The sequence below is a fragment of the Xiphophorus hellerii genome, chromosome 8 (genome assembly GCF_003331165.1).
Source record: "Xiphophorus hellerii strain 12219 chromosome 8, Xiphophorus_hellerii-4.1, whole genome shotgun sequence".
NCBI classification, from domain to species: Eukaryota; Metazoa; Chordata; class Actinopteri; order Cyprinodontiformes; family Poeciliidae; genus Xiphophorus; species Xiphophorus hellerii.
In genome coordinates, this window is record NC_045679.1 from 25086777 (window position 1) to 25106762 (window position 19986).

The 19986-nt window shown below is 42.3% G+C and overlaps 1 protein-coding gene across 1 annotated transcript in view; it reads left to right on the forward strand.

Moving 5' to 3' along the window:
* The window catches only part of cwc27 (CWC27 spliceosome associated cyclophilin), a 47917-nt gene extending 29746 nt beyond the window's left edge, over positions 1 to 18171 (forward strand). The window contains exons 12-14 of the mRNA XM_032570016.1: positions 10438 to 10544; positions 10634 to 10740; positions 17732 to 18171. Of these exons, the coding sequence (XP_032425907.1) occupies positions 10438 to 10544; positions 10634 to 10740; positions 17732 to 17894 (377 nt within the window). The 3' untranslated portion in view covers positions 17895 to 18171. The remainder of the gene's footprint in view (positions 1 to 10437; positions 10545 to 10633; positions 10741 to 17731) is intronic.
* Positions 18172 to 19986: the final 1815 nt, after the last annotated feature.

Below are 19986 nucleotides of genomic sequence, written 5' to 3' on the forward strand. Positions count from 1 at the left end.
TGAGCTATAAAATCGTGCCACCTGCCATCCTTCAGCTTCACCCGTTAGGGTAACTTCTCCCCCTCGTAGCTGGTCCCGGCATACCGAACAGTGGCTTAGGTCGTCTCCATCCCACATGCAAAAACAACCACTTGGTTCGTCCTCCTGCCAGGTCCAGTGGGTCTCCAACTTAAGCCGGGGTAGGTAATTCACACGGCATTTCCCGCAGATCAGGTTGCTCAAAATGGTGACCGGGGAGAAATAATTCCTTAAAATTGCTGAAGAATTATTAGTTCCATTGACAGAATATGATACTTAAGACAAAAAAATTTTCCCCAGTTATAAGTGAAATAATCTGCCAATAGAACTAGTATTTTTTCATCAATATTAAGGAATCACTGACTTAAAACAAGCTCCTATACCTGAAAAGTTACGCATAAGTTAGTTGTGTCTTATCTTAAGTGTACTAAGATGTTTGCATAATAAACTAAACCAAAACGACTTGGTGAGATTTTGTGTTTTTGCAGTGAGGGAGCTGGAAACAATCGGAAATCATTTTTATTCCCAAAAGATGTAAAAAATTATGCTAAATGATGCACTAAAATAGAGCATACTGAAGTTCATAGTTATAATGTGAAAAATTTTGTATTAATATGATTAATATGTCAGTTATTAATTGGAAGAACAAACACCTGTGTGAGAAGAAAACTCCTCTTCGTAGGAAGCGATGGGGCTTCTGTCCGGGTAAATTAATTTGTTCCCATGTTATGGAGGAGGAACGGATTATTTCAGGTGGCTAAAATATTTGGTTCCCCCCTCATGACTTTGGCAAATAATGAGGAAATGTCACCAAATCCACAGGATTCGTTGTTGATGAAGAGAAGAATAAACAAAGTTAAAGACTTTTTGGAGAATTAATTAGTTCCCATGTTATGGAGGGGGAACGGATTATTTCAGGCAGCTGAAACATCCATTCTCTACTCTCCTCCCCCCATAACTTTGGGAAATATTTATTCTATGCTTGTTCTAGAATTGCTTTATGTTAATTCTGATTTGTTCATTTTGTTGACGTCTGTTCATTATTTATTTATTTATTTATTTATTTATTGGTTGGGTCGTTGCACATTTAGACATTTATTCCACCAGGTTTTGGACACTGTTGTTGCGGATGGATTTCTGCTCCAGGCTACCAGGGCCAGCATGCGGATTCTTGCTCCTGAATAGTGTTTCCACTCATAAGTTGGGCTTAATTTTCCTTTTAACTTCGTCGTATTATCTGTGGGGTTGCACGTAGCAACATTCATCCTAGTGTGAAAAAAGAAAACCCAACTGTCTGCTCTTACTTCAAACTTTGGAATTTGCACCAAAGACCCAGCATAAGGTCGCCTCTGTCCTAGACCAGAGAAGTGCTTTTGTTAGCAGCTAGGGGCGGGCTCGCTGGAAACAGCAGCCAATCAAAACATTTTGTTTCAGATCGTTAGAATTTAAAGCACGAAAAAGTAAAACCGCCCCTGAAAATAAATCTGAACGTCCGATTAGCGTCAGAACGTGTAACTCTCGTCTCCCTGCAGTTTCTTTTCAAATCAAACCCTCCCAGAGTTTAAATAGGTCAACGTGCCGCTTATAGCTGAGGATGTTCCGCCAAATCCATAAACTTTATTTCTGACTGTGTTCTCGAGTCCTGTTGGTCTTTCAAAATCACCAGGTGGCGATCATAAATCTCGCTCCGAAAGCTGTGTTTAGCTCCCGTTTCCCAGCTGTTGGCGCCGATGAGAGATTAGCCGATCGGGATTGTGAAGCGTTCACAAGCAGCGCTGGTGGTTTCGAAACAGCTTCACTGAACTGACGCTGTTTCAATTCAGTGAAGGCGTTTCAGTTGTCGGGGATACGAGAGCATCTATTTGCAGGGACACAATGGTAATTCGTGTGGTTAAATTGTCTCCATGCACATCTCTCACAAAAATACAGAATAAAATTAGCAAAATAAAAGACTTATAGTGATGTAATGGCTTTGACTTGGCTGTCGGGTGACGGATAAGTCTTTTGGATCCTCACGATGTCTCTTGGCAAACGAAGGATGAATCCTCGTGGTTTCCTTCTTTGGTCAGTAGTTTTCTGGCCGTACAAGTTTTTGTCTAGTCTCTACCTAATGTGAGACTTGCAAAGATGTTGTTCTTGGTTCTATTTTGACCTCCAAGTTGATTTGTATGTAGCACATTTCAGCAACAAGGCAGTTCAAAGTGCTTTACATCAGTGGTTTATTACCACCACGGACCGGTCAAGGCTTGGGGGAGTGGAGGGAGGTGTAAGCAATTTTACTGCACCCCCCATCCCCATACCCCCACACCCCACCCCCCCACCCCAGACTATCACAGCCTGTGGGGGTTTTCCCTGACAGTGAGCGAGAAGGCATCCTGTTAAATGTGACAGGCAGCCAATCAGACAGCGCAGTGACGTAAGAACGGAGGGGAATCCCAAACAGCTGACTGAGAGCCCGGTCTTGTGCGAAATTCTGCTCCCCTGTGAAAATCTGTCCCCCCCTGTCGGGAGCGCGCATTGCAGCCAGAGAGGCGAATCTGGCCGATCTGACCATTGTCACGGCTCTTCTGATCGATTTCTCATATAATCATGTCAAGGTTGTAACATTCAGTTTAATCGGCAGCTGTTGTTTTAAAAAAGAAGCAATAACAAAATGATAAAATAAATAAATAAACGAGGTCTTCTTGCGCTGTTTTGTGTTATTTTAAACGCCAAGAGAATCGGTCTTTTTCCAACTTTTGTCACTTAAGCCTGACAAATAAAAGTAAGTCACCAAACACAGTTTTCCAACACGTAGTGTTTTATTTCTAATTTTTCATTGCTGAGGATGGAAGCTGGCTGCTAGCAGGGCACAAAAATTAAGACTGCCTGAAAAGATGAGAGTGTAGACTTTCTGGTAAATCCCATTTTAATGTAAAATATGACAGATTACAGGATTAAGGAAATTTCTAGTACACTACATGCTATCACACATAACATTTTTTGAGAATTTGGAAACAGTTGCTCTTTATTTCCCAAAGTTATGGGGGGAGGAGAGTAGAGATTGGATATTTCAGCTGCCTGAAATTATTTGCCAAAGTTAAAGGAGGGGAACCAAATATTTTAGCCACCTGATATAATCCGTTCCCACTCTATAACATGGGAATAAATGAATTTACCAGGAAGTGTTTAACTGTGCTTTGGAAACATTTGCTCGTCATTGCACAAAGGTAAGGGGCCTCGGGATTTAAACTATCTTTCCATAGTTACCTTATATTAAAGTCCTGTAAGGATAAATATCAAACATAGTTTTCAAAATGTAATTTATTAACATAATACAACATACATAAACTAGCACACCACAGCAAACTCTGGTACCTAAGGCAAACACACAAAGCACTGATAAGTTTTTTCAATTGGTGGGCTTCCGACACATGCCTGATGGAACCACCTCAGGCACATGTCACACTGGATCTAGGAAAGAAACCAAAAATTAAAAACATTTTTTTAGAAAAATGTCTTTACAATTACAATATACAATCAATAATTTTAGATTCCCTTGTTTTCCAACTGCTGGAGGATCACGAGGGGAAATAACCAAAATACAAACACAAAGGAGTAAGTAGACTAAATCAACCTAAATAGAACAAACAAAAATAACAAGAAACTCGAAATAAACATAATTAGACTCACCAATGAAGAACAGATGTGAAAAATAAGGCAGAATTAAATGGAAACAACAAAGGAACCACAAAAGAATCTGAGAAGGACGCTGGCGGAACAGCAGTCTTGGAAGATGCTGGCGGAGGAGCAGAAACCTAGGAGGATGCCGGCGGCAGAGCAGGAACCTGGAGGCCGATGGGACTCACGACGAAGCCCTGGAGGTCAGCCTGGAGAACAATAGGACTCGCTACTAAGCCCTGGATGCAGGCCGCGAGACCGACAGGACTCGCTACGAAGCCCTGGAGGTCAGCCTGGAGACCAACGGGACTCGCCACGAAGCCCTGGAAGCAGGCCGGGAGACCAACTTCGCCACGAAGCCCTGGAAGCAGGCCGGGAGACCAACAGGACTCGCCACGAAGCCCTGGAAGCAGGCCGGGAGAACAACAGGACTCGCCATGAAGCCCTGGAGGCAGGCCAGGAGACCAACAAGACTCGTCACGAAGTCCTTTAGGCAGGCTGCGAGACCAACAGGACTCACTATGAAGCCCTGGTGGCAGGCTGCGAGACCAATAGGACTCGCCACGAAGCCCTGGAGGTCAGCCCGGAGACCAACAGGACTCACTATGAAAGCCCTGGTGGCAGGCCTTAAGACCGACAGGACTCGCTACGAAGCCCTGGAGGTCAGCCCGGAGACCAACGGGACTCGCTACGAAGCCCTGGAGGCCAGCCCAGAGACCAACAAGACTCACTATGAAGCCCTGGAGGTCAGCCTGGAGACCAACGGGACTCGCCACGAAGCCCTGGAAGCAGGCCGGGAGACCAACAGGACTCGCCACGAAGCCCTGGAAGCAGGCCGGGAGACCAACAGGACTCGCCATGAAGCCCTGGAGGCAGGCCAGGAGACCAACAAGACTCGTCACGAAGTCCTTTAGGCAGGCTGCGAGACCAACAGGACTCACTATGAAGCCCTGGTGGCAGGCTGCGAGACCAATAGGACTCGCCACGAAGCCCTGGAGGTCAGCCCGGAGACCAACAGGACTCACTATGAAAGCCCTGGTGGCAGGCCTTAAGACCGACAGGACTCGCTACGAAGCCCTGGAGGTCAGCCCGGAGACCAACGGGACTCGCTACGAAGCCCTGGAGGCCAGCCCAGAGACCAACAAGACTCACTATGAAGCCCTGGAGGTCAGCCTGGAGACCAGCAGAACTCGCCACGAAGCCCTGGAAGCAGGCCGGGAGACCAACATCGCCACGAAGCCCTGGAAGCAGGCCGGGAGACCAACAGGACTCTCCATGAAGCCCTGGAGGTCAGAGCCCGGAGACCAACAAGACTCACTATGAAGCCCTGGAGGTCAGCCTGGAGACCAACGGGACCCGCTACGAAGCCCTGGAGGTCAGCCGGGAGACCAACAGGGCTCGCCAAGAAGTCCTGGAGGCAGGCTGCGAGACCGACAGGACTCGTTACGAAGCCCTGGAGGTCAGCCCAGAGACCAACGGGACTCACTACTAATCCCTGGAGGTCAGCCCAGAGACCAACAAGGCTCACTATGAAGCCCTGGAGGTCAGCCTGGAGACCAACGGGACTTGCTACAAAGCCCTGGAGGGAGGCCGGGAGACCAATAGGACTCGCTACGAAGCCCTGGCCCCAAGCTCTTCATCCGACGCCTAACTAAAATAAAAACAAAACTAGAGTTTATAATATAACTCTATGACCCTGGCGACAAAGGAATCGTCTGGTGACGAAGGAGACCTGAGTTTGATGGCCTCAAGTTCCCATGGCACTGCAGTCCTGTGGGCCTCAAACTCTCCTGCCAACATCTTTCAAGCATTAAGCTCTTCCGCCATCAGCCCCCATGTGTCCCTGACACCGCAATCCTGTTGTCCTCTAGCTTTTCTGACACCAATAATCAAGCAGGAAGCTTGAAGCCCTCATGACTCTTCTTTATTTAGAAGTTCAATCTTTCAAACCAATACCTGATAGTGTCAATACACATTTTCAGGAGTTTATTGGAGAAGCCTCCGATCACGCGACTCAATATAGACGGCTGCTCCTGTGGCTGGTCTGAATCTGACTGAACCTGAATGTCTTCGTGGATTTCTTCTTCAGATCCCTGCTGGCTCAGCTGTTCCATTCTGTTCCTCAGGCTGTGGCTCAGCTGTTCCACTTCGAGCTCCAGGTCAATGGTCATATTCTCCAAGGCAGCGCTTTTCTGCTCCAGGGCAGCGTGTTCCTGCTCCAAGGCGATGATTATATTCTCCAACGCGATGCTTTTCTGCTCCAGAGCGGTGGTTTTCTGCTTCAGGGCAGTGTTTACCTTCTCCAAGAAGGAGCTTTTCTGTTCAAGGGAGATTTTTTCCTTCTCGAAGAAGTTGCTTTCCTCCTCCAAGATGGAGTTTATCTGTTTCAAAGTGCAGTTTTCCTGCTTCAGGGTAAATTTTTCCGTTGCCATGGCAGTGTTTTTCTGCCTCAGGGTGGTGTTGTCCTCCTCCAGGGTGGTGATTTTTTGCTCCAGAGCAGTCTTTTCTGTCACCAGGGTGGTGATTGTTTGCTCTAGAGCAGTCTTTTCTGTCACCAGGGTGGTGTTTTCCTGCTTCAGGTTATTCTTTTCCCTCTCCAGGGCAGTGTTTTTCAGATGCAAGGCAGCAATCTTTTGCTCCAAGGCAGTGGTATTCGGCTCCAGAGCAGTCTTTTCCATCTCCAAGGCAGTGTTTTTCTGCTCCAGAGCTGTCATTTTCTTCTCCAGGACGGTCTTTTCCTGCTTCAGGGTATTTTTCTCCTTTTCTAAGGTCGTCTTTTCCTTCTCCAGCGCAGTGTTTTTCAGATCCAAATCTGTGGTTTTGTGCTCCAGTGTGTTGATATCTTCCTTTAAAGTTTTGATTAGGTCGAACAGTTTTTTTAACTCCTCATCCTTCTCCTGAAGCTGCTTGTCTTTTTCATGTGTAGCTTGTTCTGTCTTTATAGCTCGGATCTTTAGCTCCTCGTTTGTTTTAATCAGAGAATGTCTCTCAATAGACATCAAGTTGACCTCTTTCAAGATGCCTTGGAGCTTCTGAGTCTCTCTAACTAAGGTCTGCTGGTCGGAATCGGAAGACGACGCTTTGCTGCTCTGATTCATTGTTGATCTTTTTTGTCAAAAGTTGCTCCAAAAGTCCAAAAGTTGCTCAATGGTTTTCTTTATTTGTTTGTTAGGATTTGCCTTTTTAAAAGCTTTCGTTGTCAATTTCTTGTTAAAAGAACAATCCTTCTACGTGCTCTGGCTCTCTCGCTCTCTCGCTCTCTCTTCTGTAGTGGTTATGACCGTAGAATTCAAGAGTGCAGCTTTGTGATGCATTCTAGCTCAAAGTGTGCATCACTCTTTGTGACATCATTTTGCGTGATGTCACAAACTGATGTCACTACCTCAGCAGAACCACTAGAAAACTGCCGAAGTTTGAATAAAAACAGACTTTATGGCTTAATGCAGCTCGGCTTAGCTGATGGCTATTGGAGACAGTTCAGCTGGTAATATGTCACCAAGGCCGAAATCCGCGCTTGGGAGACAGCGGCTCTTGAGGACAATGGACTGGCACAGCAGGGTGCGAGGACCAACGGTCAAAAGGAAACATTGTGCCCGAAAACAGAAAAAGGGGAAACGGGCGGGCCTGTTGACCCAGCTGATGCCTAGGAAGCCACCGGTTCCGACTCTCTTTCTGACCAATGTCCGCTCACTGGATAAGAAAGTGGATTTGCTTATTCTTTTATTATGTCTATGGCTCAACCTCTCTCTAGCTAAGCAAGGTTGGTGGAATCAAATAATGTTCTCACTCTTTGGTTACCTAGCAACTCACTAATTCTTTGGTTACCTAGCAACAGCCTGTTGAGTCACTTACCCAGCAGCAGTTTCTGGTTTCACCTCCATCCCTCATAATTGTGTAGAAATAAAAAAAAAAGAAATAAAAAAACATTGGAATGTGAAAACTATGAATAAAACAAGAAAGTATTCCAAATATTTAAGATAGAGAAACTAATAAAAAATTATTGATACAAATATAAGACACTTATTTCATGATATTGTAATATTTTTCCATCCTTACCATAATTCGACTATTTCTGTGTTTAAAATCCATTTTAGTTAGTTATTATTTAGGATTATTTTCTGAGAAATTGAGTTTGATTAGTTTGAATGTAATTACTGAAATTCGTGGTTATCATTAACCAAATCTATATGACTCACAACAACATTTAATTTCCCTCTGGGATCAGTAAAGTTGAATTTTGGAGGCAAAATTTTACCAAGTATTTTTTTTGTCCAGTTTCTAGTGAAAATATCTTAGTACACTTAAAATAAGACAAAACTGACTAATAAGCAACTTTTAAGCAAGATGTAGAAGTTTGTTTAAGTAAATAATTCCTTAAAATTGCTGAAGAATTATTAGTTCCATTGACAGAATATGATACTTAAGACAAAAAAATTTTCCCCAGTTATAAGTGAAATAATCTGCCAATAGAACTAGTATTTTTTCATCAATATTAAGGAATCACTGACTTAAAACAAGCTCCTATACCTGAAAAGTTACGCATAAGTTAGTTGTGTCTTATCTTAAGTGTACTAAGATGTTTGCATAATAAACTAAACCAAAACGACTTGGTGAGATTTTGTGTTTTTGCAGTGAGGGAGCTGGAAACAATCGGAAATCATTTTTATTTCCAAAAGATGTGAAAAATTATGCTAAATGATGCACTAAAATAGAGCATACTGAAGTTCATAGTTATAATGTGAAAATTTTTGTATTAATATGATTAATATGTCAGTTATTAATTGGAAGAACAAACACCTGTGTGAGAAGAAAACTCCTCTTCGTAGGAAGCGATGGGGCTTCTGTCCACAAACCTTCTTTATCCATCAGCTCCTGGTCGATTTTACTGCCCCCAAACTTCACTAAAAAAAATAAAATAAGAGAAAGCATTGTTTATCAATCCGCCATAATGGATTATCCCTCCCCTCAGACTTAAAGCTAACTGGACTTTCACCTATTGATTTGTCATAATGGACTCCCTTGGCGTGGTTGAAACAGTCCATGGATCCACTGTGTCGTCCTCACCGGCGCCATCTGCTGCCGGGCCGCTGTTCGGCGCAGCATCGTTCGCTGACGGTGGACATCCTGCTTTGTAGTCCTGACCAGTCATCTGTTTGTAGTCCATTTTCAGCTTCAGTAGCAGCTGGACAGCAGCATCAACCTCAGCCTGCAGAAGAATAAATAAAACAGGGACAAGAAAAAAACAACAACAATATCATCAATTAGGCAAAAAATAAAACCAATTGAAAGAACTTATCAGTGCTTTGTGTGTTTGCCTTAGGTACCTGAGTTTGCTGTGGTGTGCTAGTTTATGCATGTTGTATTATGGTTAATAAATTACATTTTGAAAACTATGTTTGATATTTAATCTTACAGGACTTTAATATAAGGTAGCTATGAAAAGATAGTTTAAATCCAGAGGCCCCTTACCTTTGTGTAATGACAAGCAAATGTTTCCAAAGCACAGTTAAACACTTCCTGGTAAATTAATTTATTCCCATGTTATAGAGTGAGAACGGATTATATCAGGTGGCTAAAATATTTGGTTCCCCTCCTTTAACTTTGGCAAATAATAATCAAATGTCACCAAATCCACAGGATTTGTTGTTGATGAAGAGAGGAATCGACATAGTTAAAGAGTTTGTGAAAAAATAATAAGGTCCCATGTCATGGAGGGGGAAGGAATTTTTTCAAGTGGCTAAAATATATGGTCCCCCCCCCCCAAGTAAGTTTGGTGAATAAAGAGTAAATATGACCAAATTCACAGGATTTGTTGCTGATGAAGATGAGACTAAGAACAGTTAAAGGAGATTGTGAGAAAAACAATTATCTCCCATGTTATGTATGGGGAACAGGTTATTTCAGGCAGCTAAAATATTTGGTTCCCCCCTCATGACTTTGGCAACTAAGGAGCAAATGTCACCAAATCCACAGGATTCGTTGTTGATGAAGAGAGGAATAAACACAGTTAAAGACTTTTTGGAGAATTAATTAGTTCCCATGTTATGGAGGGGGAACGGATTATTTCAGGCAGCTGAAACATCCATTCTCTACTCTCCTCCCCCCATAACTTTGGGAAATATTTATTCTATGCTTGTTCTAGAATTGCTTTATGTTCATTCTGATTTGTTCATTTTGTTGACGTCTGTTCATTATTTATTTTTTTTAATTTTTATTTATTGGTTGGGTCGTTGCACATTCAGACATTTATTCCACCTGGTTTTGGACACTGTTGTTGCGGATGGATTTCTGCTCTTTTTTCTCTTTTTTTTTTTTACTTTCTAATATTTGTTTTTATCACAGTTAATGTGAGCAACTCAGTGACATTAATCACACTTATTTATGTGACTGGTTTCCAAAACAAAACCCTCTTTTTTCCCCCCCAAGAGCAGTATTTGTGTTTGTGGAGCTATGATTGCTTTGCCTAAAGTTACCTAAAAAAATGGGTAATAAATATTCCCCATCATCACATTAATTGTTATCACAATAGTACAATAAAATATCGTGATAAAACATTAAGTCCATATCGCTTAGCCCTAATCTGTAGAGTAGTTTTCAAAGTATTCTTTAACTTCATTTCTTTTTTCAGGCTATTATAAATGCCTACAATAAGTTGCGTTTTTGTGCTTCTTGGTTTTGTTTCAAATGTTATTTCACAGAGGAAACGTCTACATATGCGCTTAACTTGTGTTGCGTTTGCGCGTCGTCTTTCTGACACAGAGAAAAAGCCGAGCAGCGAGGCCGTGGCGGAGTACCTGGAGGAAAGGAAGAAGTACGACGAGCTCCGGCAACAGAAACGGAAAAAAGGCTCAAACAGAGAGGAGCAGGTAACGTCTCGCTCACCCAATTTCTCTCCGTGGAGCCGCTCCGTTTGGGATTCCGTGAAAGCCAAGATGGATGTGTAATGAATCCGCAGACGTTGGCCCTGCTCAACGGCTTCAAGTCCAAGCTGTCGTCAGCCATCACCGAGGGAGCAGAGGAGGAGGATGTGGAGGAGTTGGCGGAGGATGACGACAAAGGATGGTTAGTAAGATTCACAGTTTGATTCTGTGTTCAGGTATTTTTTAATTTTAATTTAATTTTTTTAAATTGTGGCTGTACGTTTTCCAAGTCTTGTAAATCCAATAAGGACACAGTTAGATCTGTCATGTTGGCTTAGCGGTGTTGTCATAGTCACTGTTTCTAACTGGACAGGGAGATTTGTTCAGAATAGTGTTTATGATTTTCACAATACAACAGTTTCAAACTCAATGCCTGCTGGGAAAAATAGTCAACCATTTTTTGATACCGCAGCAATAATTCTTAAAGTTTCTTTCTAATTAAGAGCAAAAAATATGATTGATTACAAAATGACTAGTTTATCTTCCTCAACTAAGGCAAAACCAATAAGTGAGGGACAATTCAGCCCTGGTCTAGAGAAGCATGCGATTTAAAAGAACATCATCACTGGGCTGTTGGTCTCCATGGAGATAACATTTAAAGAAATAGCATTAGCTTATGTCATCCCGGAGCAGAGTTGGGAAGTAAAAATGACTCTTGCTATGCTTTGCTTTTACTTTTACTCGAGTAAGTTTCTGATGAACTATTGCTACTCTTATTTGAGTAAAATTTCTTCACTGATTGAAGAATAATAATGTTTTAACCAAAAATTGTTTTAATCAAGAACTTAGTTGCTAAATTTTTTTTTTTTTAAACTTTTCAGAGAATGGCTTCCTCGGGGCCCTCATCCCTGTTAAGGACCAACTTCAGTGTTTTAAATTCCAGGTTGAAAGCCGTTTATTCCCATAAATTTCAGTTAGTTCTGAAGGGAAGTTTTCAGCTTTGGAAAGAGACAGCGAACAGTTCCCGCCGCGAACCCGACGTCTCTCGGAGCTAAAGCTCGCTTCATGTTGTTATAGATGTATGTGAAAGTTCAAGTTGTACTTATGTGTGTGTACGTTGTGTCTCTAAGTGCGTGTGTGTGTGTGGGTGTGTGTGTGTGTGTTTGTCAGGCTCAGAATTTTACTCACCGCCACCAGATTGGCCATCAGGAAATCAGCCCTGACGCTGTGTTTTCCTCTCATATTCTGTTTTTCACCAAAGATCTCAAACGGCACCGAGCGAGGGGTTTGAAATGAATACCATGTGTGTGAATTTGAGAAAAGTGTCTGCGCGCGGGGAGAGAGATTTTAGAATAACAAAATCTGTACTTGCTATTAGTCGTGAGACGCTCTCTGGATGTGTAGTCTGGCTGTGTGTGGGGGGGCCCTAATGAATTTGCGAGAAGCGTCGTCTGGCGCTCAGAGCGTCTCTCGGCCAAAGATACTCCTCACTATGCCAGGTAGGGTGGAGGGACGGGGGGGGGTTGCATAGCAGTCCTAGAAGAAGAAAAAAAAACAGTGGGAAGTCTGTGCCACTCTAGAGGAACTGTGAACAGAATGTGGGTTACAACAGGTCAGAGACTCAAAGTCAAGTCTGGGCCAGAGGAGGTAAACTATTCCATCTGTGTGTGTCTACGGCTCCTGGCTCTCTCCCTCCTCAACCCCTTCCTTCCCTACAGCTAACGCTCACATCCTCCCAAAGTCTGCGAGACGCCCGATTGGCCGACTGTCACCGTCGCTTCGCCGTTATTTGTTACGAAACGCAGGAAAAACAAGCCAAACACCTTTTGCGTCACGGCAGTAGAGCGCGGTTTGCGTATAAACTCCGCGTATAACGTGGAGTTTGGGCGGCGCGCTGAAGCCGATCGGTTGGCAGGCTGTCATCGCCGAGGCTGGTAGACGAATTACCGGAGGAGGCCCGCTCACACAGCAGGGCTCCATAGGAGTCCGCCAGACTCTGGCTGTGACATTCTAGATGAGCTGTCACAATAAATGAATACAGGAAACACACACACACACACAGAGAGGCTGATACAGAACTATACCCCAAAACGGTTCGCCAACCCAAAGGAGCCGACAAAAAGGAAGCTAGAAAATACCAAACATGTTGCACAGAGAGAACAGGAGTTCCTCCAGAAAACCTGGAAATGGTCACCAGGAAGTCGGTCCTGATTTCCTTTCATGCTCTGTTTTTCAGAGACGTGTTTGACCTCTGGTGGTGGGGTCGCCAGGGCAATCCACAAGCATCCCACTGTTTTTTTTTTTTGCGTGAAAAAATGCTAAAAGTTGCAAAAATTCCAAAAATATATACTGTACGTACGTGTGTGTGTGTGTGTGGGGGTGTGTGTGTGTGTGTGCGGGTGTGTGTGCGTGTGTGTGTGTGATTTCAGCCGTTCAGGTAGGATCCACAGCGCTGTAGCCTCCTTACACTAAAACACATTCCTGTACGTGAGCTGGTGTTTGTTCTAAACATTCAATCTGGTTTGTGTGTAGATTTTATTCTTCAGATGACTTTGATTTAAAAAAACAAAAAAAACAAAAACAAAGAAAGTTTGGGTAGGAAATTTCCAAGTGGGCAAATCATTTGTTTTTCCCCAAAGCACAGAGTATGTTACACAGTCTAGAAAGTTGTGGAATTTGATTTTCCAGGTCAGGAAAAGTATAAAAAAAAAGATGAAAAAATATTTGTAATTCCAGGCTGCATTCCCTGTTCCATTGTTCTTCCTTCATTTGTTCCTTTCTTTTGTCTTTCCTTAATTCCTTCCTTGTTCTTCCCTCTTTCTTTCCCTCCTTGTTTGCTACCTTCCCTTCTTCCTTCCACATTCCCTTCTTTTTCCTGAGCTCTTTCCTTCCTTGTGGCTTTTCTTCCTTTCTTTTCTTCTTCAGGAGGTTACTTCCTTACTTGTGTTCTTCTTTCCTTCCTCGTCTCTTTCCGTTTTCTGTCACTCCCTCCTTCCTTCCAGTTTCTGGGGGTTTTTTTCTTGTCCCCAAGTTCCTGTTAAATCCTCCGTTTTGTAATCAGGAGGGAAAAATCTGGACTTTGTTAACCCTTTAACAACCACACCAAGAAAAAAACCTGTGAAAATTTTTTTCTTTGCATTTCTTTTACCCTAGGGTGACTCATATACACAATCAAAAATTTTTTTTCCAACAGACCCTGTGGTTTTTAAAATATTGATCTCTACCAAACAGTTGAGATGTCACTTGATGGTTTAAGTATATGACGTAATAAAAATACCAAGTACAGTAGATAAATTAAAATAAAATGCTAATTTATAAAGAAATAACCAACAAAAAATGTCTGGGGCATTGGATACAGTTTATTTCTGTCAAAATGCCACAAAACACTGGTTTTAATTTCAACCAAGGAAAATATTGCGTCGAACAAGGGAATATTGCATTTTTAATCTTCCCATCTTGACTGTATCTGTATTAAAGTGCAACAGCACAAAATTCTCACATTCAATCCACTTCTGATTATAGGTAATAGTGCAAAACATTCATTTTTACATTGAAAAAGGAAAAGAAAATACTGCAGAACAATAGAAACATTTGTTGCTTTTATATCTCAGCACACCTTTTCTGTTTTGGTGCAACAGCATGTATTTTGGGACACAAGTGTCACGTATCTGGCTGATTGATTGAACTAGTGTTACTTGTTTTCATTTAAACTTTGAAAAAACATGGCAAACACAGAAAAAACATTACCAAACATATTAAAACATCACATTTCCAACCTTATCTATGTGTTTGCAAAACAGCATTCTTTTTGTGCATTAGATGCACTTTACCTCTGGTGATATAACTTAAAGCATGCCTGGTTTGCATTCAAACACAGGAAGACATTACATTTCTCACATTTCCACCTGGACACTCCTTTTGGACACAGACTACATCTCCCTCATAAATGAATGTATCGCCGTAACAGCTGGAATCTCCTCCTTGGCATGATGTCAGTGATCAGGTCGAAGCGTGATTCACGGTGCCAGTAGTCCTCCAGTGATGGGAAATTGAAAACACCCATAAAAAGAAGGATCACTAGGAAATGCTCTATCTTTTCAGGACTAGTCTTGATTGGATCCCCCAACTCTTGAGTAGAGTACAAATTGGTGTGATGTGCGATATATTCAATCATCTCATCAGTGAAGAGCATTTTGAAATACTGGAAGGGTGAGGGCACAGCTTCAAGGGGTTCAAATCTTGAATTAAGAACCTGGAACTCATCAATGTCTTCCTGCTTCCAGATTCTTCTTGTGCTTTTGTTGGGGCCTGGGGTGTAACTTGGGTTGGCGTTGTCATTTGGCTGCTCCAAGGGAACAGTTTTTAGTGTGTGTTTCCCTTTCCTGCTCCTTTTACGAGGTGGCTGTGTAGAAGATCTGCTTTTTCAGGGAGCCTCCTCTTCATCCAGGGATTCAGAAGAGCTGTCTCCAGTATCATCTGCTTGTGTGGGCTGATAATCAGGATCGTCTACTTGGTCATCATCACTTAGATCACAATCAGATTCTTAAGGATTTTCTGGTACAAGGGCGAGAAGAGTGCGTGGCTTTGCACCATAGAAGGATTTAGTGTCCCTCTAGTGGTGGTTGAAAAGTTAAAATTAGTTAGTAGTTGTGAAAATTATGATTTCCCCACATTTATTCTAAAATTTTACCATATTTGCTAATATCAACTCAGAAAGTCACAAAAATTATTTTGTAAGATAATGATGTTATAATTATTCTTAGTGTATAACACTGTAATAACACATTGTTTCATATTTACACCAATAGATGAAAATTACTTTTGATTTTATAGCAAAAAAATTAAATGTTAACTACATTAGCTTAATTTGCAACATTTACCATAAAGTGACAAATCAACCGTTTGGTCAAGCATATTTTAAAAAAATTATTAGACCTTTAATTTAGCTTTTTAGGTGGTATCAAGTAACATAATTCTGTTTAGTAAGGTCTATAACACTATTATATGCCAGAAACCTATTTCTACCTTTCAAAGTTTTACCACAACCAGTCGATATTTGTGACAGATTTTTGTGTTTCTGACTTCCTGGTTGGAGAGGGGAAGAAGAAGAATACTATTTAAAGAAACAGTGCCCTCCAGTGGATTTCTTTAGCATATCGTACCTCAACCAAGCGGCAGAGATGGCTCAATCAGGTTAAGCTAAGTTAGGCACTCCTCATATTGAGATATAGAGACTCAAAATGTGCTAAATCATATGGTCGAGTGGGCAGTTAAAGGGTTAAAAACAAAACAAACAAAAAAATGCGCTGGGACGTTGCATACTTATACATTTTTCAGTAATTAATAATCGAGTTAATTCTGCTGTTTGTGGCTGAGTGGAGGAGAGTCGTCTCAGTGGAACATCTGCTTGGACTTTGCCCAGACCTTCACGCAGACGAAGCTGTTTGACAGCAGACGGTCTTCTCTTCTTTGTTGCTTCCGTCGTCCGACAGCTGAAGAAATGTTTTTGGTTTGTTATCTGCGAAGTGCCTGACACTGACGTCTCCTCGGAGGAATTTACTGACGGCGGAGAAGAGAAGGCCGGGCTGGAGAAACCGAAGACGCGTCAGCTTCTCCGCTCGCGGGTCAGGCCACGTCGGCTCCGGCCCCTAGCCGGTCTGCCTCTGCGCCAAATTACGACCACAGCGGTACATGTTTCGCAAACTTAGCAAGACTTAAATGAAACCAACATTCAGGTCCGTCTTGTTGCTGTTTGTTTCTGGTGGGGAAGGGGAACAAGGCTGGTCATGTGACAGTAGCCGCGTTTCCATTAATCATAGAATTGCGCAAATTGAAATAACGAAAATAAATTCGCAAAACGGAAACTCGCTCATTTTGAAACACTTCTTGTTTTTTGTTTGTTTTTTTTTATGAAAAGATTTTGCGCTAGGATGAGGTGGGTTTTGTTTTTCCAGCTGTATCGAAGTAGATGTATTTCGCAAAACCGTAATGGAAATACTTTTTCCCGCATCACAAGAAGAAGAAAACAGGAAGTAGTCTTCTTCGTGGTTTGTTGTTTGCTTTTTTGGGGGCGTGGGAGGGAGGAGAGGGGGGCGATGAGCAGCTCACAGCATCACACAGCCCATAAAAAGTTGTGTCTCATTCTAACATGTTGATTTATAGCTATTCTGTAAAATGGCCGACCACAATTTTCCCCAAAGCGCCGCATACGTAGCCCCTCCCAAGTAGGCGGGGCTTGTGGCTCCAACGTCTAAATGAGACGCCATCGTCTCCTCTGATAGCTGATAGATGATGAGCGCTAACGCCATGACTGAGTTATGAATATATAGCTGTTCACATGTGTTGCTACCATGATTTTTTTTTTATGACTTATCGCATCAATAAATTCATTCACATGTGACTTTAGTTGAATTTCTTATTTCATGGAAATAATCACAAAGTTGTGTTTTTTCGCCAACTACAGCAGAATATCGACAAAGATTTACGCACATTCATAAATGGAAACGAAGCTAATGAGAGCCATGCAGCAAAGGATTGTGGGAAGTTTAACTGAAACTGAGAAGCAGTGGAGAAGTCAGCGGTTTGGTTGTTTTTTTTGTGGCTGTTTTTCCCCCAAAGCATCGAAAGGACAGTGAAATATATAAACAATATCGGTAAGTATTGGTGATTGGACATAACAGGAATATTTGGCTCAAAATCGGCTGTCGATATTGGCCCAAATTTTCACATCTGTTCATCCCTAACTAGAATAATTCTGCAAACAAGAACGGGCCGCATGCTCCACATACTGATACTCTCACACGCACAGTTAATAATATTCAAAGCACAATATTTTCTGTTTCTTTTGCTTTGTGTGTTTTGTGTTTTTTTCACCAATGTAATGTACCGCACCACATATCTTGTACTTTTTATATACAGATTTAACTTACATCAAAGATAAATCTGTATAGAAAAAAAAGAACAGTGGACCAAAATTTCTCAAAACTTTAACAGTCGTTGCTGATTCAACCATTTTTTAGATTTGGGGGATTTCAAATTTTTCTTTATTCCCGTTTAGTTTTTTTTTTCTATGACGATAATTTAGTTTTCCAGTTGGCCGGCAGCCGAGCCGACTGGCCTGTAGGCAGAAGCGCTTTGGAGGACTGACTCAGCGGAGGCTTTGAACTCCGCCCGCCTCTCTCCGTCTGGTTTAGGATGGCCCACGTTCTGCAGTTCGACGAGCAGAGCAGGAAAGTCAAGGACGCCAACATGCAGGACGAGGACACGTTCGAGATCTACGACCCGCGCAACCCCGTCAACAAGCGCCGGAGAGAGGAGAGCAAGAAGATCATGAAGGAGAAGAAGGCCAAGAGGTGAAGTCCTGAGGTCAGGGGTCGCGCGCCGTCTCGCCCGGCCACTTTCCCGCCACTTCGGAAACGCCTTTCCCCCCAAACAGTCTGTTAGGTTTGAACATCTGGGCTCAGCTAATCTGTGACTGAACAGCTTTTATGAACAAACTGTAGATGATTATTACATGAAATGCTTTTCACTTCTGACGTGTTTGGTTTGCGCTGTGTGTGTGTGGGGGGGGGGGGGCGGGGCTCTGTAAAGATTTCCAGAAAGATAAAATAAACCACATTTTATGTGAATTTTGGATCAATGGTTCTTTTTTTTTTCTTGTTAGTTACTTCTGGACAAACGAAGTCCAAACATGGAGTGAAAAAATGTCAGATTATTGTGCAATAATTACCTTGTGTTTGAGTCAGAAGGCAATTCATACTCTTAATCTGCTTCACATTTGATCGCTTTAGACAAAAGAAGATTAGGGAAAGTCAGTGAAAAAGAAATAAAATTAAAAAAAATTCACTCGGAATTGACTTTAATCCCTGAATTCAGAGTTTCTCAGAATCCTGACTTTAATCTTCCGAGGTCAAAAGTCAGAATGAATCTGAATTCTGACTTTACACAAATGTTCTACTTTATCTCATCAAATCACAGTAAAATGCGCCGAAGGTCACAGTTGCATCATGACGACGTGGAAAAGTTTGCAGACTGAATATTTTGGCAGCAGTTTTAACCTCTAGTTGTTTTTGGATAAGTGATTTGCCACCGCCACGTGTGTGTCTGGGTGTGTGTGTGTGTGTGTGCTCTTAACACACCATTTCTCTTACTCCGCTAATGGGATTGTGTTTCCATTTTTGTCTGGAATAATAGGCAGAGTTAATGTTGCATTATGTGCCGGCGTGGTGGTGGTGAAAATGTGAAACAGGTGAGACACCGATCCTCTAACCGTGTTCTCCTCAGGTTCAGATGTGTTACTGTTGACTTAGAGAAGCTAAAAAAAAAAAAAAAAAAAAGATGACGAATAAGTTGAAGCATTTAAGTCTGAGTTCAAAGAGTTCTGCATTTTCAGGATAAGTCCTCTTCCTGTCTGCGTGTAGCCTAAAGAGCTCCCCGTTTACTGGAGCTTTTATTTAGCCAATGTCATCTTTAGGGGTAAAAATACATTTTCCTCATTTGTTTTAATCAATTTAATGCATGTAAAAAAAAAAATCATTACAGGTACGTCTTTGGGGATACCATACGTTTTTGGGTTTTTTTATTTCCAAGAAGAGAAGTTGTTTTATTGCACAAATGGTCACGTCCTTCACTCTTTTAAACGTCAAAGAATTTCCACCGTGAGGTATTTATTTGATTGAAGATACGCAGGAAAGCTTTGACTTCTTTTTTTTTACAAGGACGTCGCCTGACACGTAAATCGGTAATTGATGGTCGAAGCGAAGGACGGGACAGTATAATCCGTCTTCATGGTGACGGCGCTCCCAGCTCAGAGCATGAAGCCGCTCTTTACTTTGTAGAGTCACTTTAAAGGAGCCGAGATCGTTATAATATTCTCCAGCCATCTCACACTGTACCGCAGCAGATGAGCTCTTATTACCGGCAGCAGGTCTTGAGGTCTTGAGTGTCACGGGTTCCTCTATCTTTTTGTTTGCTTCCTGTGAGTTCAGACTGAACTTTGGCCTTTTTATCAGCCAGAGTCGCACAAGTCAGGCCTAATTCCCTACAGCCTAATTCACTCTGGGAATACGCGTCATAAGATTCCCCTCATGAACTCCAACTCGGAAAACAACGTTCCGCTAAACGGCGTCGAAGGCGACATCGATGTAGAGAAACATTGAGATGGTGTCCCGTATCTTCATTCTCAGAGCAAGAACTCTACCGTCCAAGATATGAGTGTTTACCCCGTAAAGCAGGGATTATCAGAGATTACCTTCAGAACCTGGGAGTGGACGGGACAGGACGGCCTCCCTTCAATCCCTTAACAGGTTGAGGTCGTCTGATGCTACGCCGCTATGCCAACGAGCCGGTGAACAACGTGAAGAGAAAGTGGCGTCAAAATGACATTCAAATCATCCATTCCAAGAAACGACACCAAACAAAAGTCAACACAAGGTTTTTGCAGGTTTCA